Below are 27,355 nucleotides of genomic sequence, written 5' to 3'. Positions count from 1 at the left end.
AATAAGTGTGCAAAAGATTGCGGCCATCTTAACTCCGTCTCGGAAGACATAACCTCTAAGCTGGCAGCTAATATCCGCGTCAGGCCCAAGCCGTAACAACCCATATGCAAGGGTTCCTTAGAGGTCAGAGTTGCGTTAAGCGGGGCAGAGTATCGAGTGCCAAGAAGGAACGTATGACCCACCTACGAAAAGATACGTACATTTAAACTGATGTTAGTAATAGGTGTTGTTCTGTGTCCAAGCGCGTGAAGAATACGGTTCTATGTGTTAAAAAGAACCAGAGCCCTCGACGAATGTACAAAATCTTAAGTCTGGTCGTGCCAAAAGCAGATACAACCAAGGGGTATGTGTGACAAAGAATGTGGAAGAAGCTAGACATGTATGTTAGGATAGACGCGTGTGACGGTCCATCCTCTCGGCCTACCCCGAGGGGAAATGTTCTTATTATTTTAATTTGAAGCGAGCAGCTTATAGGTGATATGAAATGTATGTTAACAAAATAGAAGGATAATTTCAGATTTAGGGCTGCATTTCAAGTTATTAAATAATGCTCTCGACAGTCCCGAACTTTTAAATTGTGTGAATTTTTATGTGAGGCGAGGACGAGACAAAATACTTCTTTTGCTGTTGATTTGCATAGTTCAAACTACGCCAAATAATCACCCTTTTGGCGGTTCTACTACCTAGTAAAAGAAGAAGTATAAAAATTGGAAAATTGTTTTCAAGCGTTGCCTAGTAGGTGAATCGGTTCAGCCGGATGAATCTCATCCGCATGATAAAGGTTTCAGCTCCTTTACTTCACAAAAGTCAACAGATGGAAGAGTTGAGGAAATGTGGGTGTTTAAACAAGGGCAGAATGATGAATGTTACACAGGGTGTAAAGTGGCCACCGAGTGGCCAAAGTGGTTTCAGCTCCTTTACTTCACAACTGTCAACAGACGGAAGTGTTGAGGAAATGTGGGTGTTTAAACATGGGCAGAATGATGAATGTTACACAGGGTGAAAAGTGGCCACTGAGTGGCCAAAGTGGTTTCAGCTCCATTACTTCACAAAAGTCAACAGATGGAAGAGTTGAGAAAATGTGGGTGTTTAAACATGGGCAGAATGATGAATGTTACGCAACGTGTAAAGTGGCCACTGAGTGGCCACAGTGGTTTCAGCTCCTTTACTTCACAAAAGTCAACAGATGGAAGAGTTGAGGAAATGTGGATGTTTAAACATGGGCAGAATGATGAATGTTACGCAACGTGTAAAGTGGCCACTGAGTGGCCACAGTGGTTTCAGCTCCTTTACTTCACAACTGTCAACAGACGGAAGAGTTGAGGAAATGTGGATATTTAAACATGGGCAGAATGATGAATGTTACACAGGGTGTAAAGTGGCCACTGAGTGGCCAAAGTGGTTTCAGCTCCTTTACTTCACAAAAGTCAACAGATGGAAGAGTTGAGGAAATGTGGGTGTTTAAACATGGGCAGAATGATGAATGTTACACAGGGTGTAAAGTGGCCACTGAGTGGCCAAAGTGGTTTCAGCTCCTTTACTTCACAAAAGTCAACAGACGGAAGAGTTGAGGACATGTGGGTGTTTAAACATGGGCAGAATGGTGAATGTTACACAGGGTGTAAAGTGGTCACTGAGTGGCCAAAGTGGTTTCAGCTCCTTTACTTCACAAAAGTCAACAGACGGAAGAGTTGAGGACATGTGGGTGTTTAAACATGGGCAGAATGGTGAATGTTACACAGGGTGTAAAGTGGTCACTGAGTGGCCAAAGTGGTTTCAGCTCCTTTACTTCACAACAGTCAACAGACGGAAGAGTTGAGGAAATGTGGGTGTTTAAACATGGGCACAATGGTGAATGTTACACAGGGTGTAAAGTGGGCACTTAAACCAGCCAATGACAGGTCATAAGCCCTGTAAATGCCTAGACTTCCATATTCCCTTCTCAACAATGTTTTGCCTCTCTGTTGAAATAAATTTAAATGGCTAAAAACGTAGCGTCATTAAAGGTTGGTTTTATAAAAAACAATAATTTTGTTTGCTTCCAAACACTATTTTCAAACCACCAGAAGTATGATTTTAAACTACATTTGCAACTCAACTCATGATTTTTATAAAAATAAAGTTGATAAGCTACAGAATGAAATCTTAACCAAAAAAAATTTTTTTTAGGGGTTGCTATCTTTGCTTCCGACGCCCTCGTGTATGTGTGTGTTAATTACCTCTATGGCCGGCAGCAGTCTGTGTGCAGTTTTACCTGGCCTGCAGTCGCACGGTCCGGCTTTGAACTCGGAGGAGGCAATTCGTAGGCAGGACTCGCAGCGAATAAGGGCGTCTTCCCCGATGGAAGTCAGGTAATGATACTCGTGTGACAAAGTGCCACCTATGGTCCCGGAGTCTGCTTCCACTGTCCAAATAAAAAAGAAAATAACTCATCGCCCTCGGAATGAGGGTATTTTAAATATTTTATTATTATAGTGCTTAAAATATAGCAGACAGCTGCCAAACTGATACTAGTGATGGGAAATTACTGATCACTGATCAAATCGATTTTATCAGTTTTTTCGTGCAAACATGAGACTCTGTTTCCGAAAATTGATATAAAAACGCAAAAACAAGCCTATTATAGTGTGCTTAAGACAATTATTTACTAAAAAATAAGACATCAAATACTTATTTTCATGAATAACAACAAACAAATTATTTTTTATTTAATTGATTTGCGTTGATCGATTTGTCTCATCTCTAACATTTTTGCAAAATGACGTAACCTTGTAAGAACGTCGTTAATAATTAGGTTTATTTTAACAATGTTTGATTATGTCCAAATGCTTGCAGACTGGCTGGATTTCCTCCCTAGGGAGTTGTTCATATTTAAATTTATTTCAACAGAGAGGGAAAAAGTTTTCGAGAAGGGAATATGGACAGATGGAAGAGTTGAGGAAATGTGGATGTTCAAACATGGGCAGAATGGTGAATGTTACACAGTGTGTAAAGTGGCCACTTAAACCAGCCAATGACAGGTCATAAGCCCTGTAAATGCCTAGACTTCCATATTCCCTTCTCGAAAACTTTTTCCCTCTCTGTTGAAATAAATTTAAATAGGTTTATTTTAGTTTTTTTCAGTTTTAAAGCTGATTCTATATACGAGGGTTGTGTAAAAAATAAGGTTCTCAAATTTTTTTCAGGTTTAAGGCATTTTTCATTTGAACTCAAAAATACATCATTGGGAAGCATAATTTCTTAACTATTTTTCAACGCATTTTTGTTGACGACTAATCCACTTTTGGAATCCAGCTACAAAGAAGTCGGCCGCCAGTCCGTGGAGGAATTTAGTGACCGCTTTCTGCACTTTTTCATCAGTCCCGAAACGTTGTCCACCCAAGCGTTGCTTTAATTTTGGAAACAAGTGGAAGGCGAGATCTAGAGTGGGGAAACCAGCGCACACAGCGGTGTGGCCGGATTTTGTCTAGCATTTCGCGCGGCGAGTTTACAGCGATGAGAACCTTATTTTTTACACAACCCTCGTAATTATGTTGATTTATATGTCAAGCATTGTATTAAAAAAATTAATTAACACGCCAGATACGAATGATTTTTCGTGTGTCAATATAAATCACTCCTTAGACGTTACTACAAAGTTATATTGGAACTTTAGGAAGATAGATGTATTTTTAGTAGATGCGTATTTTTTTCCTGATTCCGAATATGTATTTAACTCATTTTCGAAAAGAATGTTAGATGCGTCCTTCTTTCTTGTGACGGTAGAATACATTCCACAAAAGCGGTCTCAAAACAGAGCCAATGAAAGCTTACCCACCACATACCGCATCTGAGGACATAAGTCTCCTTGGCGGTGCCCACATACACGGAAAATTTGCTCATGGTCAAACGAGAAAAGCTGCCCGAAGGAGCTCTCTGAAATCTGGTAGCCTTAGCATCTTTGTGCTGAAAGAAAGTAATCCAAAAGTACATAATATGTACTTCATTGGATTGAGAAGAGAGGGAAGTGAATTCTTCACTGACTGGGATTAAATTGATTGGACATGATCAATTCGCCGAAATGATTACAAAACTTTTTAAAAGCCTCGAAATTCTTTTTAGAAGCCACCAGATCTGTATATCCAACAGGACCTATGACAGGGCCACGGACAGTAGCGAGAAGCTCCATTCGGTAATCATAGAGAAGGGGAAAGGGACAAGACCACAGGATGTGTTCAGACGATCGGTTAGGATATCCGCAGCAGCACGAAGGGAAGTCAACAATATTAAAAACAAATAATTTTTGATTAAATTTACCATGACCTGATGAAAACTGCGTAGCCCGGTGATCGGGGATAACCCGAGAAGATTCTAAGCGCTGACGAATTGAAGGGAAAAAAAGAAAGGTAACCCTCCCTGAAGGGGAAGATTCCCATCGCGATTGCCAAGCATTAAGAAGAGCATTTAAAGTCATTTTTTTAATATTTGATTGAGACATTCGTTCAGTTGGGAGTAGACCAATAACAGAGGAACGCCTTCTTTTTAAGTGGAAATTTGCAGATCATCGCTGAACCTCCAGATCTAAAGGAAACAAGCCCGTTAGAACCGGGAGTGCATCCGTCGAGCATGTCCTATATGCTCTAGAAAGAGCCAGAAGAGGTTGCCTTTGTCCGCTTAAAATAATTCGCCTGAAATATTGCAACTCACATCGGTGTGCCCAACAGCCAGCTGCATAGCATAATAAGAGCCAATGGCGGGTCATAACCCTGGTACATATCTGGAGTTCCCATGTCCCTCTCTGAAATTACTCGTATCTTGAATAACATACCTTTAACGAAGTCCAGGCCAATTTCTCTGAATATTTTATCATAGACTCCGTTGATCAGTTCATACGTGTCTTTGGAAGAATGCTCGTCTTTATCAAATGTATACAAATCCTTCATTAGGAATTCTCGGCACCTAATGATCCCGTATCGCGGCCTCATTTCGTCTCTGAACTTGCTTCCGATCTATAAAAGATGGTAATAAATAAGATTGCAAAAAAAATATCAATTTTGGGAAGGATCAAAAGATTTATTGATAAGGACTCTTGCAAAACTATTTACAGAGCAATTATTGAACCACACGTTAACTACTGTAGTAGCATTTTATTTTTATCAAACAAAGAAAACATGGATAAACTAACTGTATTACAAAATAAAGCCTTTAGAATCATTTTGAAAAAAAACAGATACACGAGGGTAAAGTCGATGGTAAATGAAATGAAATTATTAACATATAAACAAAGAATATTTTACAATACAACGATATTTGTTCATAAAATTATAAACTCTAATAAAAAAAACAGAATTTTGGAAAAAAATTGATCGGAACCAGCGTGAACACGATCACAATACTAGAGAAAAGAACAAAATTAGACTTCCATTTAGGAAAAAGGCAAAGTCACAAAATTCAATTAAAAAGTATTACGAAATGGAAAAGAATATTTATGAAGAAAAAAACATATCAAAATTTAAAATAATGGTCAAGACGTATGTGATAAACAATTTATAAATTAAATATATTTGCAATGTTATTATTAAAACACACATAACAATATGTATGACTTTAAGATTTAAATAAAAAAATAAATAAAAAATACAAAAGAACAAAACTTTGGTGCGGTGGTTCTTGACCTTTCAGTCGACAATATTTTGAGTTGGTCCGAATTTTGCAGACAACTGGATTCAATTACCATATAAGTTATCAATATTAATATTTTATATTGATAACAGCAGCTCAATCACTATCGACGTGCTAATAAGCGATTCTTTCATCTGTTGATGTTTGTGAAGTTAAAGAGCTGAGAGCAGGCGTTGCCTAGTATGTAGGCGAAATAATTCAATTAGATGAATCTCACCCGCATAAATAAAGGTTTCAGCTCTTTAACTTCACAAACATCGACAGATGAAAGAATTGAAGGAATATAGATGTTCAAATATAGGCAGAATGGTGAATGTTACACAGTGTGTAAAGTGGCCACTGAAACCAGCCATTGACAGGTCATAACCCCTGTAGATGCCTAGACTTCTATATTACCTTATCTTAAATGTTCATCATCTCTGTTGTAAAATGTTAATATTAACAGCTCCCCAGGGAGTTGAATCCAGTCCTTGTCTACAAAAATTTGGACAAACTCAAAATATTGTTAATATAAGTTTTGTTTGAATGTATATAATAAAAACTGGTGTAAAATATATGATTTTTTTTGAAGTTTCATAATAAAAATGTATTTGAATTACATGTATTCAAATTTAAATAAAACTATTTCCCTTTTTTTTTTTATTTATATCCCTACAGAGATGAGGTAGAATTTTTTATTTTTTTTTTCAAATTCAGGATTATGGATATTCGAGCGTTTACAGGGCTTATGACCTGTCATTGGCTGGGTTAAGTGGCCACTTTAAGTAGGTACTACAACATTCCCCATTCCGCTTATTAGCGAATATCCACACATGTAACATTTTTGATTTTTGTATATATGTTACCGAATCGAGAAACCATCCACAAGCGAGTTGGAGCGCCATCTATGTATTGATATTGAAGTTAAGTATTTTAATTAAGCAGATTACTTTATTTTACTTTTTATTTTATGTAGTTAAGACTCTTCTGAGTTAAATTAAGTACTAGTAATCGCCTGCAGATGACTCTGCAATTTATTTTTACTTATATTTGACCAGATCTTATTAATTAAAACTATTTCCATTTCAATTTAATTTATAAAATAATTAAAATTTATAAAATAATTATAAATAAAAGTGGAATAAAACTATAAAGTATTTTTATTATTATAATTAAAATGCAGTTCCACCAAGAAATGTCAATATATTAATAATATGTACGCATTGAATATATGTTTGTAATGTATGTATATGTTATATTTAAAATAAATTCATGGTCTTTGAAAGAAATGTAACTATGACTGAATGTAAGATTGTAGTAAATGGAGATAGTTTGAAACAGGTCGAAGAATTTGTATATCTGGGTAGTATGTTACTATACTAGAGATGGAAATATGGACGAGGATATTGAAAGGAGGGTTAGTGCCGGTAACAGAGTTAATGGTGCCTTAAAGTCTGTCGTAGCAAATAAGTGTCTATCGCAAGAGGCTAAATTAGCAGTTCATAATGGAGTTCTGGTACCGACCCTAATGTATGGAAGCGAAGCATGGAGTTGGAAAAAAAGGGACGAAAGTAGACTGAATGCTGTTGAAATGCGATCCCTCAGGCGAATGTGCGGAAAAACAATGTATGATAGGTGCCCTAATGTCGAAATTAGAGCAGAATGCAAGGCTGAGTTGAGCATTATCGACAAAATTAAGAAAGGTCTTTTGCGATGGTTCGGTCATGTGGAGCGAATGAATGATGAAAGAACGGCTAAAAAGATTTATGACGCGAATGTGTCCGGTTGTAGAAGGCGAGGAAGGCCGAGAAAGACATGGCATGATCGAGTACAACAAATTCTTGAAAGTGGTCATGTGAAAAGTCGGAATAATCGACGTGCGTGCATGAGAAGATGTATGAATGTGAAGGAAGCAAAGGAAGTGTGCCAGGACAGAGTGGTGTGGCGTTCTATCCTCTCTGCCTACCCCTCCGGGGAAATGGCGTGATGGTTAGTTAGTTAGTTAGTTAATTAATTGAATTGAATTGCACTGTAGAACCTACACCTAGAAATTTCAGAGCGCTTCATTCTAACCAGTTGTTTATTCAATCTGCAGTGGTGCACAAGAATGCTACGAAGTTAGTAGTAAACTTTATAGCAGTTTGCACTCACTTAAAAGATTACAGAATTTCTTGCCAATCAATGTTAAGCAAACATTAGTCCAGAGCTTACTTCTTCCACTCCTTGACTACGCGGATGTATGTTATCCAGATGCTAACTCTGAATTGCTCGATAAGTTAGAACGATTGCAGAATATTTGTATTCGTTATTTCTTTAATCTTCGCAAATTTGACCACATAACCGAGTACCGCACGCAACTACACTGGCCCAGCATCAGGCATAGAAGAAACATTCACATTCTATCACATCTTCACAATATCCCACTTCGCCTGTTTATCTGAGAGAGCTCATCCAACCTCTTTCACAACACGGACTATCTCTTCGTTCTAGTAACGAGAGAACCCTTTAAATACCCTGTCATCGCTCTAATTTTTTTGCCTCCTCTTTCACAGTAGTAGCCGCTCGATTGTGGAATAATCTACCCACTAATGTTAGAGACGCCCCTTCATTATTTACATTTAAGTCAAGATTGAAATGTCACTATCTAAATATTAAATTGTTCCTTTATCCTTTTTCTTTCCTTCCCATCCCCTCTCCTCTCTTCATAGTATAGTGTTATTTTTTTTTTTATATATATATTTATTTTTGTTAATCTTTGCTTTTAATTTTTGTATAAAATTGTAAGATTCAATATGTCCATGTATTTATAATTTTCTCAAACTGAACGGTTTGGGTAGGTAGGAAGAAATTGCCTTAAGGCAATATGCCCGCCCTTATATGTATATTTATTATATATGTATATAAAGTGTCAAATAAATAAATAAATGCATCCATATTTACAGCGGAATGTATCGCAATCCGAGAAGCTGTCAAATACGTTTTAAGCTCACAATATAGCAAGTTTCTCATCCTGTCAGATTCCCTGAGTGCCTTACAAAAATTCAAATCCCCCCCATCCCCCCTCTCATCCCGAGGATGAGCTCTGCGTGGAAACTCGATTTCCTCTTTCTTTATCAGAGGCATCCAATAAGAGTATCGTTATGTCCTGGATCCCTAGCCATTGCGGTATTCCCGGGAACGAAAAAGTGGACGCGTTAGCAAAGGAGGCGGTCCACTCCGGGGATCCTGCCTATAGTAATTTACTACCACCGGGTGATCTCCTTGTTATGACGAAGGAGAAGCAACTTCGCACGTGGCAGGAATATTGGGTAGCCTCCTCCCGAGCCAAGGGTAAACATCTTTTCAAACTGAAACCAAATGTATCAGAAAAGCCTTGGTTTTCCAAAGTGATTCTGAACAAGTTTGAGACATCCTCCATATGCAGAATGCGCGCGCATTGGGCACTGCTGCAATGGTTCTCACCTGTTCAGAATCCATGTCCGGGACTCTGCCATTTGCGAATGTCCTTGTTATGACGAAGGAGAAGCAACTTCGCACGTGGCAGGAATATTGGGTAGCCTCCTCCCGAGCCAAGGGTAAACATCTTTTCAAACTGAAACCAAATGTATCAGAAAAGCCTTGGTTTTCCAAAGTGATTCTGAACAAGTTTGAGACATCCTCCATATGCAGAATGCGCGCGCATTGGGCACTGCTGCAAAGGTTCTCACCTGTTCAGAATCCATGTCCGGGACTCTGCCATTTGCGAATGTCAGCTAGATGAGGAAGATTTAAACCATATTATTTTTGATGCCCCATAAATGATTGTTATCCCGATTTCGTATCCGACGTCTCTGATATTAATATCCCATTCCCTATTCATATTCTAACCCTCCTGTCCCCACCCAATAAACGTGTATTTAAAATCTTATGTAAATATCTAGTTGTAAATGGTGTAAAGTTGTAAATATGTTTTATTATTATATGTATTTATTATATTAAATACTAACATACTAACTTGTACATATTATATTACAAAAAATGTGTATATATGTAAAAAACAAAAATACTCGACACTGGCTAGAACACCCGAATTGAGAAGTGAAAAGGCCATGAAAAAACGACGAAGAAGAAGAAATCTGCAGTGGCCCATGCAAAATATTCATTTTATGGGGAACCTGTCACTTGGCATTTTTACCGATGATATTATAATACACATACCTGGTACAGCATCAAAGGAAGTTGCTTTTGGCCGATGGGAGATATGCTGGAAATCAAATCTGTGATCATTTCTTCGTGTGTCTAAAAGAAAAGAAAACACTACATCACTTATAATAGCATATCGTCGTTGCACATCAAATGCAACGACGATACGCGGCGGCCTCCGTGGCGCAGTGGTCAAGACGCTCGACTCACGCACGGAAGGTTCCGGGTTCGATTCCCGGAGAGAACACAAAAAAAAAAAAAAAGTGATTTTTCTCAAGCCTGGTTGTTTTGTAATGTAATTCACCACTGTGATTGGGCCTCCTGGTCTGTTGTGGCGCAAAAAAATGAAATGAAAAAAAAATGAAAAAATGGGCCACATTCTGAGAAAATCATCAAAGTACCACTTTTTGGCATCAAGTAATTAATATTTTAAATAAATATATTACTTTATTAAAAAACACTGTATTTTTTGGTTCGTTTTTAGTGGGGAATGTTAACTTAACCCAGCCAATGACAGGTCATAAGCCCTGTAAACGCTCGAATATCCATAATCCTGAACCTTGAATTTGAAAAAATTCTACCTCATCTCTGTAGGGATATAAATAAAAACACTGTATTTTTCCTACTTCGTCCATACACCGAAGTGTTATTTTCAGTTTGGTTTTTTTTTTAAAATCGTTTTTATCGATTTTCTCAGAATGTGCTCCGAGTCACATGGCCCATATTTGATGGGCAACGACGATATATTTGTTTTATCACATATATATGGCTCATCGACGTATACATCGATAACTGTATGAAAGAACTGAAAAGGATGCGAGGAAAAGTTGGCGATTTGACTGTCAATTTTCTTTTGTATGCTGATGATGCCGTGCCTCTTGCTAGCAGCAAAGAACAGGAGTTGCATGCCTATACGCGCGTGGATATTATCCACGGATTTATCCCACTGAGTTCCTCCAGGGTGTGCTCGGTTACAGCAGTTTGAAGACTAGAAGGAATGTGTATTTAACAACGCACTTCTTTCGATTGTTGCGCGGTATTATTACTTGACAACCCTAAAATTATGCGGAGTATTAGCTTTTATGTTCCGGATAATTACCTTAGACAGCGTCAGCATAGACTGTTTCACATTCTAATACACGGGACCAACCTGCAAATGGAAGGGCTATCTCTACGTTGAACAATATTACTCTGGACATTGACAATTTTCCCGTCTCTGATGGAGTTTTTCGTTACAAGATTCTCTTACTTTTTTAACCTATTATTCTCTGGATATTATGTATACTTATGTGTCATTTTTATATACACCTAATTTTATGTACATATATATGAATAAATAAAATTGAAATTGAAATACGCGTCCAGCATCACATTTCAAAGCGCCAATTCTTAATTTTTCCGCTGATTTGATGGTCCAAGTTTCTGCAACATTAAAGAAAATAGAGTGGACCAAACTCTTGACAAGCTTTATCTCGGCACCGTTGCTCACGCCCCTGGCTTTCTAGATTTCATCGAGGTTAGACATGGCACTTTTGGCAATGGCCGACGTTTGATTTCTCTTTTCGCATTTTCCTTTAGAAGTTGAATTGACAACAATGCACAGTTGATTGAATTGACAACAATGTACACACAAAAAATTTTTAAAAAGTTCACGAGAGTGCTCGGTCTGCACCTACGGGAAATGGAGAGATGGTTAATTTGTTTTATTTTTATTTATTTATTTATTTGACGGACTTATGCAGTCTATTCTAGCGATGGTAAATACAATTTCTTATAATAAATACAGGCACTAATCAAATAAAATTAAAGCTAGGACAAAAAAAATAAAAATTACTACCTCAAGACAAGATCCGGCCTATCTTAGTGAATTTTTAAATCTATAAAGACTTACACCAAAAGAGTCCAGATCTTGTCTCGAGTTTACAATACGACACAATCGGGACATTGGTGCATGCGAGCCATAGTTTGGGCTGTGCTGATCGAGGAACAGCACATTATTATATCGGGACATTGAATGCCACTTGTTCCAGTAACGATGGTACATCAATTAAGCCATTCAGCAAATTAAACATAAATATGGAGTCAATGTTATTTCTACGTTTTTGTAGACTTGAGATTTTGAACATTGAGTCCATTTCTCCGTAAGTGTAGTCTCCCCTCTCGAGCGTGGATAATTGGCCATGCTACTTTTCTTAGCAAACGATGTTGCACCGATTCGATATGTTTTATCCAGCCTACATAGAAGGGAGACCAGATCACGGGGGCATTTTAAAAGAGGACGAACAAGTGAGCAATATAGTGTTTTAACCGTGAACATATTGGTAAAGTCACTAGATGTCCCGCTAACAAAACCCAAGAGTTTTAGTGACTTGTTAATCCTAGCATCAAATGTTCATAAAAGGTAAGTTTACAGTCCATGATAACTTCGAGGTCCTTAATAGACTTGACTACATCTAAATTAATATTTTCTATTTTGTAATCAAGGGAGATTTTATAATATACCGGGCAGATAACGTAGGCTCGTCCTTGCCTATCCGATGTCTTCATCAATTCCTCTCCATCGAGTCTTCCGCTGCGTCTCCACAGGTCTTCGGAAGCCAGCAGGGGCAGGGCGAGCGGCTGCGCCCCTGCGCCCTGGAGGGCCCTCTCCACCAGCGATGTCAGCTTGCGAAGCGAGCGCAGACAGAGGGGCAAAAGGGCAAAGCAGCCCGGAGAACTGGTGGGGCGAACCAGCCCGAGATCCATCATCAGCTGAAAATTAATGAAACAATATTTTGAGTAGGTGTGTGTTATGTGCAGACGATTAAATACTTATGCACGTTCCATGTGAATGTGATGCTTTATACCGCAGAAGAAGCCGCATCCTCGGGGGACCACTGGTAAAACCTTTTCCACTCTCCACTCACACACACACATTTGTCTAATAATTTTTATTTATTTCTTAAGTTAGCTTATATTAAAACTAATATAAACTATTATGTACATTTACATCATCTATATATATTTACATTTCCTTACAGTAACTTATACATTTATTTTTAAATTCTTTCCGACACTTTTCATTCTTCATACATTCAGGCATCTCATCATACATTTTTAAACCCTTATACATCAAACAATTTTGCGACTCAGCTCTTTTCAATAATGGTAGTCTTATTTTATCCTTTTGTCTAGTAGCATATTCATGACAATTTTTGTTTAAGACAACTTTATCCTTAAAATATTTTGGTAATTTATCGTGAAAAAATTTATGTATAAATATCAACATATTAAATTTAAGTCTCCTTCTTACAGATAACCATTTTAGTTCATCTCTCATTTTTTTTACATTGCTATATTTATTTTTCTTAAGAACTATTCTCATCGCTTTATTTTGTAAAATTTCTAGTTTATTTAAATTTCCTTCGTTTGCTAAAAATAATATTGTTGAGCAGTAATCTATATGTGGAAGAATGATTGTTTTGTAAATTAGTTCTGCAGTATCTTTATTTAATTTATTTCTCAATCTACTAAGGAAAAATATTTTTTTATTAACGTGTTCAAAATTTGCATTTAATGTCAATTTTGAATCAAGTATTATCCCCAAATAATTCATTTCATTAACCTCATTAACCTGGATTTTCCTTAGTGGGAGGGATTTGAATAGGAAACTAATTTACTAGCTAATAAACTACTACTAATAAACTAGCCAGTGTAATTCCCGAAGTAGTGGAGAGATATGACTGAACTTAGAGATTCCAAAAATAAGTCTCGCTGCGGCATTCAATACAGACTGTTAGCGAGTCATTTTATTCATTGGTAGATTAATAGGTAATACGGTGAATAACGTGGGTAAAGTGGCCACAACCAGCCAATGACAGACCATAAGCCCTGTAAATGCCTAGATGTCCATGTTCCCTTCTCTGTTGTAATATGTAAATGTATTTAAATTATGTTATTTAAAATTAATCATGATTGGCAATGGGGAACTAGAATCCCAACCGTCTTTGTGCTCTGTAGTGGCGAGACGTATTGGTCTCTTTATACTTGAGGTGATTTTTATGTAAATGGAGCTATATAAATTACCTTTTGACTTTTCGAAGATACATCTTGGTGTTTAATGACAGCGTTTTTAGGAGTTACAACTAACGGCTGAAATATCTTAGACAAGTATTTCATATTCGTTTGTAAGAAGTATTTATAATAATTATTCTTGATATTAAATTTTATATTGATGTTAGGTTAAGATTTAAATTTAAATTTCTTCCGACTTTGTATTGACGTTTGGCTGCGTTTGACATATTCTTTTTCTATGTGTTTAATTTTGACGTTTCGGGTTGCGTGTTCATAAACAATCTGCGATCGATCCACTTTTTTTCCTACTAACCCTTATATTTTTTGATATAATACTTTTCAGACATTCATTACGTTCACCGTGACAGAATAGACAAGAATCCGATAAAAAAAGAGCCACAACAATGTACGAGTATTATGTATTCAGATTCATCAATAACATTATTTAAGATTCCCTTTCCGCCACTAATGGCGCATAGAGCTTTACATTGTACAGCAATCGCAGCGTGTCTTGATTTGATCATTTTTGTTACATGAAGATAAGATGATAAGTGTTACGCATCAGGTGCCAGTCCAGAGTCTATAAAATATTTTAGTATAAAAACTAATTTTTGAATAAACATTTTATGTCAAATATGTCTCAAACCAAACCGAAGATTTTTTTATACTTTTTTTTATTAAATTGAAAACATATTTTACATAATTTTATAAAATATTCCTAAGGAGTTTTAAAAAAAAAATCATTTAGGGACATGTAGATAACTATATTTATTTAAAGACGGTTTTATTACAAAAGCAGAATAAAAATTATGATACACTACAAATAAAAAGGGTATAAAAAATCTATAAAAATAACAAAATAAACATAATACTAGGCATGGAACCAAATTTAAAATGATGTTTACATTATACAATCTGGGAAAGAAAAATTAAAAATATAAAGTTTAAAAATTACATGTATGTACATACAAACTGGACTAGTACGAGAGTGCAAATGTAAAAAATTACAAAAATAAAAAAGTATTTTTTAAATTAACAAAATATGCGCACCCAATACAGGCTTAAAAAATATCAAAAACGTATTAAAATTACACATACATAATTCAAGCTAAAAAAAGTATGAGAAAACACAAATAATATTTTAATAGTATCAAAAATTATATATACAAGTAAAAACGGTAAAATATTAAAAGTTACATTATGTTCAAGATGCGCATTTACATTACATATACAATAAATTTGAATAAATCCGTAGCATGTGACAACAAAATAAATTATTTTAATTAAATTACAAATTTTATAGAATCACTGTGTAAAGCGCCCTTGAGGTATTTTGTTACGAAAATAGCGCTATATAGGATGTCCATAGTAATAATAATAACAAGCAAAAACGGTAAAATATTAAAAGTTATATATTATATCTCTTGCATGGTAGCCAAACACGCTGACTATATTGATTTTTCATAAATATATTTAATTTTATAACTAAGATACCAGTTTCGAAGGTATCGATACGCAATGAAACTTAGAAACTCACTTTTACTGCGAAACTTTCACTATTTTGTAATTTTTTAAAATAAAATTCCTGAAAGATTAAATCCAGTGCTTTTTAAAAAAGATTTGTGGATATCAATATCCAGTGAATGATGTTTTCAGGTGTTGCCTACTAGGTGATTTGATTCAGCCTGATGAATCTCACCCGCATGATAAAGGTTTCAGCTCCTTTACTTCACAAAAGTCAACAGATGGAAGAGCAGAGGATATGTGGTTGTTTAAAGATGGGCACAGTGGTGAATGTTACACAGTGTGCAAAGTGGCCACTTAAACCAGCCAATAATAAGTCATAAGCCCTGTAAATGCCTAGACTTCCATTTTCTCTTCTCAATAATGTTTTCCCTCTTTGTTGCAATAAATTTAAAGGGTTATTTCTTAGCTAGAGGAAGGCAACCCCTACAGAAAACCCATTAGAGAAGGAAACAGGAAATGAATCTGATTATTATTTTTCAGAATATCCAAATAAATAAAAAGACGTAATTGCCAACGCCAGGGATACCCGATTATCCACAAGAAAAAGTACGTTAGTTCTTGATTATAAATATTTTATTGTCTTTAGAAATAAAAGTCTAGTTTATGGGTTGAAATTTGACATTTATTTTTTCTTCTATGACATTTGTGACGTTTGCGAAATAATAACAAAACATGAACTTTTTCTATAAAATCTTCGATAACAAGTAAGAAGTCAATATAATATTATGTTAATATGAGTCAGTGCACGCAAAAAGTGTTTTCTCTTCGATAAGAACACAAATGTAGTAAATTCGCTGTTGTCACTAAAACCATAAATAAAACGGTTTGTAAACGTGGAAATTCGTCCATATACAAGATGTTATAAGATATACATTTCCCTTTCCGCAGTGCGTTTGTAAACCAAATGCATCGCATTTTGATCACCTGTCACGTGAAAATATGATGATCAGTCCTACGCTTCAGGAATAATGAAATATTGCAGTTTTAACAACAACAAAAAAACAGTATTATAAGTACGCCCTTTCAGGAATCGAACCTAATCGAACTACGCAATGGAGTTAACTTATCTCCATTTGATTTTCTTATTCAACATTTTTACATGAGAGCAGCCATCGAGTCGGAAACACTCGTTAGACCACAGAGAAGCACTGTCAGCGTCGTAAGAGATAATTAGTATAATTATATATATATATCGCACCCGCCTGATACATAAAGGAATAAAATGACTAATCAGTATAAAAATCTCAATTGAAAACCTCAACAATTTTTAAACCTTTCAACGTAATAGTTTTTTATTACTATCCCTGATATCACGCATATAGCTGTATTCTTAATCCGCCTGGACGCAGAAACACTGAAAACGCAACTAAAAGAAGAATTGAGACGCGGGAATTCGGAATTCAAACAACATGTTTACATCGATAGCCGGCTTTATAGCTGTGGCGGCTTTGTGGGGAGCGACAAACCCTTTCTTAAAAATGGCGTCAAAGGACGTCACCAAAGTCAGATCGGACTCTAAAATAGGAAAATTCACAAAGGAAATTAAGCATTTGTTCCTGAATTGGAGTTATACTGTGCCGTTCTTACTCAACCAAGTCGGTTCGGCGCTTTATGTGGTGTGCCTTCGAAACAATGAGCTGTCTTTCGTAGTGCCCGTTACGAATTCTTTGACGTTTGTGTTTACGGCTATTTCCAGTTGGATCTTAGGAGAAGATGCGCCGAACAGAGAAACTGTCGTTGGGATGCTGTTGATATTGACAGGAACAACACTATGCTGGCTCGACAAAACTTCGACATGAAAATAAAGACCACTTTTTACGTGTGATTTAATTAATAATACCGTTATACCGTTAATAATAAAGTTATTTACTAGGAAAAAGACAATAGATCCTGTTTACTGCACACCAAAATAAAACAGGGACGAGTTTGAGTATCGTCTATTTATTTATTTATATTTGGATAATTTATAAAGCGCCGTTTTTATGAAAATCACCTCAAGGGCGCTGTATAATAAATAAATATCCCAGCACATCTTGCAACTGCAAATCGCATGGACGATTGGGATTCTAGTTTCTCGTTTCCAGTCATGATCGATTTCAATAATAACAGATAGAAGCTAGACTACAGCACGTCTTGCAGCCACAGAGCGCATGGAAGGTAAGTAATCTAGCCCCCATTTACATTATGTTTAAGTTTGACAATGAAGTTAAGTTTTAAAATTGTATTAAAAAAAACACATTTAGGAGTTAGATTATAACAAGTCTTGCAACTACTGAGCGCATAGTCTATTGAAAATCTAGATCCCATTTAAAAAAATTGAGTATTTTATTGTTGATAAAATTTTGCATATTGAAGCAAGATTACTAATCGTCTTGCAGCCACAGAGCGCATGGACGGTTAGGATTCTTGTTTCTCGTCTCCAGTTATGATATATAGGAGCTAGATTACACGTCTTGCAGCTACAGAGCGCATGGACAATAAGAAATCTAGCCCCTATTTACATTTCTATTTTTTTATTTGACAATGGAGTTTAGAGTTTTAGTGATATTTTAAAAAATGAAATAAAAAACAAATTTATAAAAATAGAAGTTAGATGACAACAAGTCTCGCAGCTACTGAGCGCATGGACGGTTGGAATTCTAGACCTCATTTACTAAATTAGGATATTTGATAGTTGATAACATTTACCTATTGAAGCTAGATTACTAATCGTCTTGCAGCTACAAAGTGCATGGACGAGTGAAATTCTGGCAACTTAAAATTATCAATAAATTTTCAAAAACAAACATTGAGCATAATAGTAAATTTGTAAAGTGTTTGTGTCTTGTTAACCTTAATAATAAGTTAAGGAATGCTATCTTTGTTTTGTTTTTTATATTTTACTTTTTGTTGTGTTACATGTTCACTTCATTGCCATACTTACTAGTTCTTTGCTCATTGCGTTTTTTAAAATAATTTTTTATTAACTTTTTAAAATCAACCGAGTTTTTAAAACCGAAATATTTTCAACGAACCGCGTATGGAAAAATGTTATAATTAACATATCACAACAGAGATGAAGGACATTTGGGAGAAGGTAATATAGAGGTCTAGGCATCACAGGGCTTATGACCTGTCATTGGCTGGTTTAAATGGTCACTTTACACACAGTGTAACATTCACCATTCTGCCCATATTTGAACATCTATAATCCTTCAATTCTTTCACCTGTTGATGTTTCTGGAATTTAAGAGCTGAAGACTTTATTTATGTGGGTGAGATTCATGAGATTGAATTATCAATTGACTGTCCATTATTTATTATAGGAGCAAAAATTCATTAACATTTTCTTGTATACCCACGAACAGGCCGTGCCTTTGTGGGATTTTTTTGTTTACTATTTTTCTATCAATATGTATTTCATTGATATGTAATTATGCTTTATTTTTTAAATACTCTGTTTTATTATTATGTTTATTGTAAAAAAAATAAATAATAATAATAATTAAAAAAATCGCACTCACGCACTAGGCAACGCCTGAAATTTTAAATTTAACAATGAAACCTAGTTAATTACAACTCTTACTCAAATGAAAGACATAACCCCAACAATATATTAAAATAAATTTACTTTGCATTCGCCCAATCCATATTACAGTATGGAATAATCGGATGGGGTGGTGCTTTTAAAACAAATATTTTACCGGTTGAAAAAATACAAAAATTAATTGTAAAAGTTATTTTGAAAAAACAGTCTACTTTTTCCACAGTTCAATTATTTAAAAAATTTAAGGTTTTAGATATAAAATTGCTATAAAAAGAATGAGGAAGTTCAGTGGTTTTTTTCTAACTAACTAACCATCACGCCATTTCCCCAGAGGGGTAGGCAGAGAGGATAGAACGCCACACCACTCTGTCCTGGCACACTTCCTTTGCTTCCTTCACATTCATACATCTTCTCATGCACGCACGTCGATTATTCCGACTTTTCACATGACCACTTTCAAGAATTTGTTGTACTTGATCGTGCCATGTCTTTCTCGGCCTTCCTCGACTTCTACAACCGGACACATTCGCGTCATAAATCTTTTTAGCCGTTCTTTCATCATTCATTCGCTCCACATGACCGAACCATCGCAAAAGACCTTTCTTAATTTTGTCGATAATGCTTAACTCAGCCTTGCATTCTGCTCTAATTTCGACATTAGGGCACCTATCATACATTGTTTTTCCGCACATTCGCCCGAGGGATCGTCAAATTTTTTTTTTTTAATTTTTACATATCGTATTATCGGCGCTACGATTTTTTCAAGTGTTTTTTTTTATTATTTTTTTATGCGCCTCCACTCGTTTGCGAGTGATTTTGGCTCTTAGAAACAAGAATAAGAAATTTAAAGAATATACGCTTCAGTGAACGACAAAAAAAAAACCCACGAAAAAATATAACATAATGTGAGGTAGTTAAAATCAGTATGAAAGAGTTATGTGACAATAAAATATTATTACCGTATAAATTAAACGTAAACATAAAATGAAATTTTGGGCCAAAAGTAAAGAGGGACATTCAATTAGACTTATTAATTAAATTATGCAAATAATATTTAACAAATTCAAATATTTTTATTATTTGTCCTTAAGAATTTAGTCAGAAGTAAATAAGTATCCAAATCATTCTGGGCTAGTAAAAATTTTACGTTAAGAGGGAACGTATTATATTCTTCACAAATATTTTGAAGGAATTCGCTTCTTTCGTAGAGGGGACAGTCAAAAAACAGACGATCTAATGTCTCATCGTCATTTTCACAAAGACACATTGCCGAAGTAAAGACGCCTATTCTCGATAAATGCAAGGCAACGAGACAATGTCCTATTCTCATTCTTGATATTAAGGAGATGTTCAATTTTGATTGCTTTTTGATTTCAAACCATGGTGTAATGGGGATGGAGCATTGAATACTCTTTTAAAGTTTTGTATTTCTGAAATAACTCCGCGTGTGACGTCAGAGGTTCATTTCCGCTTATTCTCATTCTGTTCTTCCCATTGGTCCAGAAGCGACAAGCAGACCGGAAATCTTCCATAGCTCTCAGATCACAGGTTGATTCACATGAACCAGTGACGTCATTTAAAGTAGTGCGTTTTTATCCAAATATTTTTTATTATTTTTTCTGTACATTTTCAAGAAACTTTGCCGTACAATTTAATGCTCTAAATTTTACCCCGCGTAAGAAAACATTTTTCGTATCCAATTTCCCGTAGGGCTGAAGTTCCTAATTGTTTGCTTCAAATACATAAAGATAAAATAAATAGTAGTATTTCTAGGCCTCAAAACGTAAGTACGCGACCCTAGAACAGGTGGTAATATCTTCATTCCTAAATTAAAAACAACTACTGCACAACATCATTATACTTACAGAGGAAGATTTTTCTTTAATGAAATGAACAAAGATAATAAAAAGTACAGTAAGGAATACAATATATTTAAGAAAGAAATAAAAAAATACATCTATAATTCTTCTTTATGCAACACTGATTGAAAACATTGTTTATATCTTTTTTGTAATTTATTTACATTATCCTAAAAATATTATTAATTAAAATAAAATAATCTATTGTAAGACGTCACTCCCCATTATGTACACAAGAATTGTTTATTTCTTTCACATAATGGGAGACGTTAATGTAAATATATGTATTTGATAAATGTAAAAAATTGTATTTAGTTGTAATATTGTATTTTTATTTGTTATTAATAAATAAAAATAAATAAAAAATACATCAGATACAAATAATATAATCACTAGATTCTCAACACATAGACAACTTTAACAAATACAAACTAATACCAATTTCGTACAAATGGATTTTAAGTATTATTCAACTAAAATCTATAACCTACTTCTACTATCTATTAAAACAATTAGTAGTGAGAAAATGTTTAAAAAGGCTATAAAAAAATGGATAATGGAGCTAGGTAGAAGTAAAATGGATAGTCTCATTCGCCCAAACCAATATTAAATCAACAGCTCCACAAGTGTATAGCTTATGTTAAGTTTTTGTTATTTTCATTGTGCGTTTTGTAATATAAATGTACATAAATATGTAGTGTTTAAAACTGTCTGAATATTTGTTATTATATTTATCTCTGTTTTTTTTTAAGTTAGTCTTCTTTGTTTATTCTCAAATGTAAATTCAAAAAAGTATATTGTTAAGTGTCCTCGGCACGGGAAACCCCAGTGAGATCACATTATTTTTATTATTTATTATAGTTTGTAAGCGAAAAATATGAATAAATAAATATATAAATAAAACTTGCCATGTTCCCAATCAATTAAATTAAAATGATGAAATAATTTTATAAAATCTGAATGTATTTTTACCTTATTTGACATTGAACATAAATCTATGTTATATAATGAAGCCTGTATCCAACACCGATATAGTTTCAACAATATTTTCTTTTATTTAGGAAACATACAGTACAGCTACAAAGTTTTATATTTTACACAGTTAGACTTAAATCTAATGGACCAGCGAAGTTTCCATATTATAAAGTAATTCTATGTCTGGTTATTAATTTAAGTACAAAAAAGAGAAGGAAAATAACATAAATAAAAGTTGTTTAAAAATTTAAATTAAAGTAAAAAAAATGAAGAAAATTTGTAAAAATAAAATAAAATAATAATAACATTTTTTAAAAGGGAAAAATATACACACGTATTTTAAGAAATTCAAAGAAACGATGAGACGAATCTTTAAATAAGAAAATAAATTTAAGTCAATTTAAAAACATCTTCCAAATTAACGACACACAGCAAGAGCAGCAATATATTGATTTTATATACATATACAATATAAGTAATTAAAAGTAGTTTAAAAGTATAAAACCTTGGAATGCAGCAGAGAAAAAAGAAAGAATAACCGGTGTGGGTAATATTTAAAAAAGCAATATAAGGAGAAGATTTTAAGCCAAAGGTAGTTGATAAAATTTCAGTAAAGCGATTCTCACAGTAATGCAAATATTAGCAGTATAATTAACAGTAAGGGTAGGCAGAGAGGATAGAACACAACACTCTATCTTTGCATACAGATCTCGCTTCCTCTACATTCATACATCTTCTCATGCACGCGCGCCGATTATTCCGACTTTTGACATGTCTATCTTTAAGTATTTGTTGGATTCGGTCATGCCATGTCTTTCTCGGTCTTCCTCTATTTCTGCATCCATCAACATTCGCATCGTAAATATTCTCAGCCGTTCTCTCGCCGTCCATTCGTTCTACGTGTCCGAACCGGCGCGGAGCTCCTTTCTTGATTTCGTCGATAATGCTCGTCTCAGCCTTACATAATGTACGGATCTCAACGTTTGTGCATCTATCGTACATAGTTTTACCATACATTCGCCTGAGAGATCGCATTTCAACAGCATTCAGCCTACTTTTATCCCTGTTTTACCAAGTCCATACTTCGCTCCCATACATTAGGGATGGGACCGGGACTCCGTTGTGAACTGCCAATTTTGCCTCTTGTGACAAGCATTTGTTTCAATACACTATTTTTAAATAATTGTAATCCTGTATGATAGATATGGTTAAAAAAGCTGTTAAAAATGGAACACGATCTATGTAAAAACGAATTCTGACAATAGTTCGTATTGACGCTAGGTATTCGAAAGGTTGGGTGATTTCGGATGGACGGTTAATTTGAATTTTATTTAGGAGCTGGGACGAATCAGTAAGACTGTTAATGATTTTGTCTATTAATGTTCTCCCTTTTTCAAGGTTAATAAGTTTGTTAAAACGTGCAGATAAGTCATAATTTGGAAATATAAGAGAGCATCGGAAATTCAAATGTTTTAAAAATTTGTGTTGTACTTTCTCCAGCCTGTCAGTATAAGTAATGTATTGTGGATTCCAAATGATAGACGCAAATTCAAGATGGGTTCTTACATAGCTATAATAAAGATTTTTTATTGTTAGATCATTTTTAAAGGGCTTAGATACGCGTATAATAAAACCTAACATAGTGATTATATTAATTTCAAAGTAATAAAATTTAAACTCACCCCTCTCACTCACTTACACTCACACAAACACACTAGTATGTATTGTACGTATATTTAATGTATTTCTGTGGATATCTGTCATTGGTTTTATTCTTTGTATATTTTATTTGTTGTATTTTTGTTACATATATTGCTGTTGATATCCCCAATAAATAAAATAAAATCGTTTTTTTTAAAGAAATATTTGCGTTCTTATGATTTACCAAAATATTGCATTTTGAGGGCCATTTTCAACGAGTTTTAAATAACTCACTATTAGAAAATGGGTACCCAGTTGGGGTACAGTGGGATTCGAACCAGGAACTTTTGGTTCGTGAGTCCGTGACACTAGCCACAGGACCACAACCTGATACAAATTTAATTACATTACTTGACTTATCTTGGCTTGTACAGAAATCCTCAATCATCAAATAGTAATTATTTTTAGTAAATAAGGAAATTTTGTAAATGTTTAATCTAGTTTGAAAATGTTCTAACAAGACGAAACGCGTCACAATATACGCTCCTGTATATTTAAAAAAATAAATTAGAATTAAAATCCAATAAACGTGTTTTATTTTGGATGCATTGCCAAATTCATTATTCATATGTTGGGAAAAAAAACTTTAAAAATCTTTCAGAAATCTTAAAATTAATAGCAAATATTAAAACATTAAAATCTAAATGAAAAAAACACACGAGACCCAGACAGTGGAAAAAGGTGTCTCTTTTAGGATAAAATATCTAATTTTAAGGAACCTGTTTAAGATAGTATAAATTAAAAGTAAATTAATAAAAATAATAAGTAAATTGAGTTACATGATCGCCTTCTGGGGAACTGGCAACAAGACAGACATAACAAGAATACAAAGACAACAAAATAAAATTCTTAAACTAACATACAACCTACCCTACCTGACCTCTACGACTGAACTGTACAAAAAAACACACCAGTTTGACATAAACTACTTGACTAAAATTGAGACCTTAAAAATTGTGCACAAAATAACACTGGGAAACATACAAGACGACGACATAATATTAGTCAAAAATGCTGACATACACAAATATAACACCAGACAACACAAACACTATCATATTGAAAAAGCAAAGACAAACACAGGACAGTCAAAAATACTACATAATGGACTTAAACACTACAACGACCTACCTTACTACTTGAAAACTTTTAATGGAGACAAATTTAAAATCAATCTGAAAAAGCACATGATGACTGAACTAACTAGACTAGACGAGACATAAAATGACTAGACAATATTAAATTTCTAATGTAACCCTAACGGGTTTTTTAAAATTGTAAATAAATAAAAATAAAAAAACTCTCCTTCTCTAAACAACAGTTTTCACTATATTAGAGGTAGAAACGTTGTTATTAATTATGTATGTACAAACCATTTGTAATTATATAATTAATTTGTCAACATTTTTTTTCAATACATAGATTGATTATTATTATTTCAGTAAATAAATTCAATTAGTATTAACATAAATATAATGCAGCTCAATCACAAATAACTATCGACGTGATAACAATTTCTCAGCATGGTTGTTTATCGTATTCGCTATCATAATGCAACATCCGTGAACACTTAGTATTAAATGTCAAAACATTTACGTTTCACGACGTATAATCCTGCTGCGCAATCACATATTTGAATTTCACCGGTGTAAATATGGAAAATATTCCAAAACTGCTATTTTTGTTCGCTATAGTAATTGTAATTTAATTTTCACTTCTTTGTATTAGATACTCCTTACTATTTTGCTTATGAAATATATTGTATTATTTTTTATAGTAAACGCTGATTTTTCGTCAATGAACTGTATCTATTTACGAGGAAAACAAACTGATCCAAGCGTTACCTTGGAGATTACGCACGCGTCGACTTATGACCGCGATAACTTAAGCATGTTCATTATTGTTCATTCTGATCGCTCAAATGCTTAGCATGTTTTCAAGCACGTCGACAGTTATTTGTGATTGAACTCAGTACATATTTTTATTTTGTTTTATTTTTGCACCACAACAGGCCAGGGGCCCAATAACATTGCGGAATTACATCACAGAACACCCAGGTTTGAGAAAAATCACAATTAAATTTTTGCATTCTCATCGGGAATCGAACCCGGAACCATTCGCGTGTGAGTCAAGCGTCTCGACCACTAACCACGGAGGCAGGCATATCCATGGGCAGTTTTGTTATTTATTTATTGTCTCGGAAAATGTATAACAGTTTATTTACAACATAAGTCCCAACTTCGTGCGACTAAAAGTTAGTGCTGTGTTGAGTTGGGACTAGTTATTAGTTTATTATTGTTTATTTTTTCAAAAATATTTACAAAATAGTCTTAAATTAAAGTCCCACTGAGTTGCATACGTACAACTCGTCAGCAGGTTCTTATAAATTACATCGATTATTTACACTTAACCTACATTAACAATAATTTTACTTGAAAAACATTACATATTACATTATGAAAAATTAAAAACTATCTCTAACACAAAAAACTTTTTTCTAATAACCATAATTTGAGCAAACGTCTCACTCCTGTATTTAACTCAGTATTTTTAATATTGTTTGGTCACATGTTAAATATTTTAGGTATACTGTATTGCAGTGTCCTTTTGCCATATTTATTGCAATATCTAGGAACAGTTAGCCCCAGTATAGCCATACCAGTAAACCTGGTGTTGTAATCATGTACCGACTTGTGTTTATACTCGGAGTGCGACGCATGCTGACAAATTAATTAGTACCAAAGTTTGTACGAGTATATCACCCGAAATGTTATGTATTTGGCCTGGGCCGATTACAATACTTACACGAAGAAACGTACATACAAGAAACTGAACAAAAATAACATTAAACTATGTAGCGAAGACAAACAAGGGCAATAAAATAATATATATATACAGAAAACACAATCAACATACAAGACACTGTTTTTTATGAAACTATCATGTATTATTAACTGCACTTCATAATTTTATCTATTACATATATCATAAACTTGGCAATCATTAATAAATTTAGGTTCTGATCTTTGAGTAAGTTTGCCTGGAATATTTAACGCGTTAAAATATTTATGTTGCTGTGCTATGAGTTTTTAAAATCGTGGCAATAAAATAAACTCGGTCTTTTACCCTAACTTGATTTTAAATGAGTATTAAATACTTGCGCGGAGATGTGAAATAGTAATTATTTTATGTACAAAATTAAATTAAATTTAACAAAAAAATATTGCTAAATTAATTATTTTACAAGTTTTCAATAATTTTTTTTGCTAATAAATAATTTTGTGATAAAACCAAAAATTAATCAGTGATTTACGATGTGTATTGTTGAATCAAATAAAACATTTATAAAAAACGTGTGATTACTGTTCAGAATATTCACAATATAAACAGACAAGAAAAACACAAAAAACATATTAATATCCCTTAAATCTAATAATAATTTAAAGCTTTGACATACTGCTGTCTTCTGCTTGACTGCTATGCATTTCGCCATCCCTGATGATGCACTCACTCACTCACTTTCTTTAGTAACTATTTTTAATAAATCGCGCCCGGAATAAATTAATAATTATTTTTATAACACAAATTTATCAAAAATAGCAAAGGGTAATTATTTTTAATTTCACTTTTATTAAACCGACATTACGATTTTTAATTTCAATAAAATAAATGTACTTTATTTTTAAAACCACAGTTTTAGAAAACGCGAGGGGGCAATTATTTTTATTTTTACTGATTAAACCGATTTAAGTTTTTTTTACTATTAATTACACTTTATAACACTCGAGATTGGACAAGTTCCAATTCGGCCCATCTCTACACAGGACTTTTAGTCCCATGGAGTTGGGACTTCCGATGCACAATAAATAAATAAAATAACAAAATCGCCGAT

The 27,355-nt window shown here is 34.1% G+C and overlaps 2 protein-coding genes across 2 annotated transcripts; one reads left to right on the top strand and one right to left on the bottom strand.

Annotated features, from left to right (window-relative positions):
* Positions 1–6: 6 nt before the first annotated feature.
* LOC148270639 (putative proline--tRNA ligase, mitochondrial) lies at positions 7–27,353 on the bottom strand (the record flags this gene model as incomplete). Its single annotated transcript, XM_088242322.1, has 6 exons — positions 26,921–27,353; positions 12,325–12,573; positions 9,838–9,918; positions 4,808–4,988; positions 2,220–2,404; positions 7–182 (listed from the first exon to the last, which is right to left on the bottom strand). Coding segments are annotated over exons 1-6 (908 nt in total), but the record flags the coding sequence as incomplete, so codon positions are not given.
* Positions 16,031–17,332, top strand: LOC148270640 (transmembrane protein 234 homolog). Its single transcript, XM_088242323.1, has one exon. The coding sequence runs from the start codon at positions 16,812–16,814 to the stop codon at positions 17,199–17,201; it is 390 nt and encodes a 129-aa protein (XP_088098449.1). The 5' UTR covers positions 16,031–16,811; the 3' UTR covers positions 17,202–17,332.
* Positions 27,354–27,355: the final 2 nt, after the last annotated feature.

Source organism: Micrasema longulum, unplaced genomic scaffold, assembly GCF_059751315.1.
Source record: "Micrasema longulum isolate JH-2025_06_02 unplaced genomic scaffold, ASM5975131v1 h1tg003651l, whole genome shotgun sequence".
NCBI lineage: Eukaryota > Metazoa > Arthropoda > Insecta > Trichoptera > Brachycentridae > Micrasema > Micrasema longulum.
Note: the sequence above shows the minus strand (reverse complement) of the source record. Positions and strands in the feature narration are given on the sequence as shown.

Coding starts and splice junctions, on each gene's coding strand:
- LOC148270640 (XM_088242323.1), top strand. CDS start 16,812: ATGTTTACATCGATAGCCGGCTTTATAGCTGTGGCGGCTTTGTGGGGA.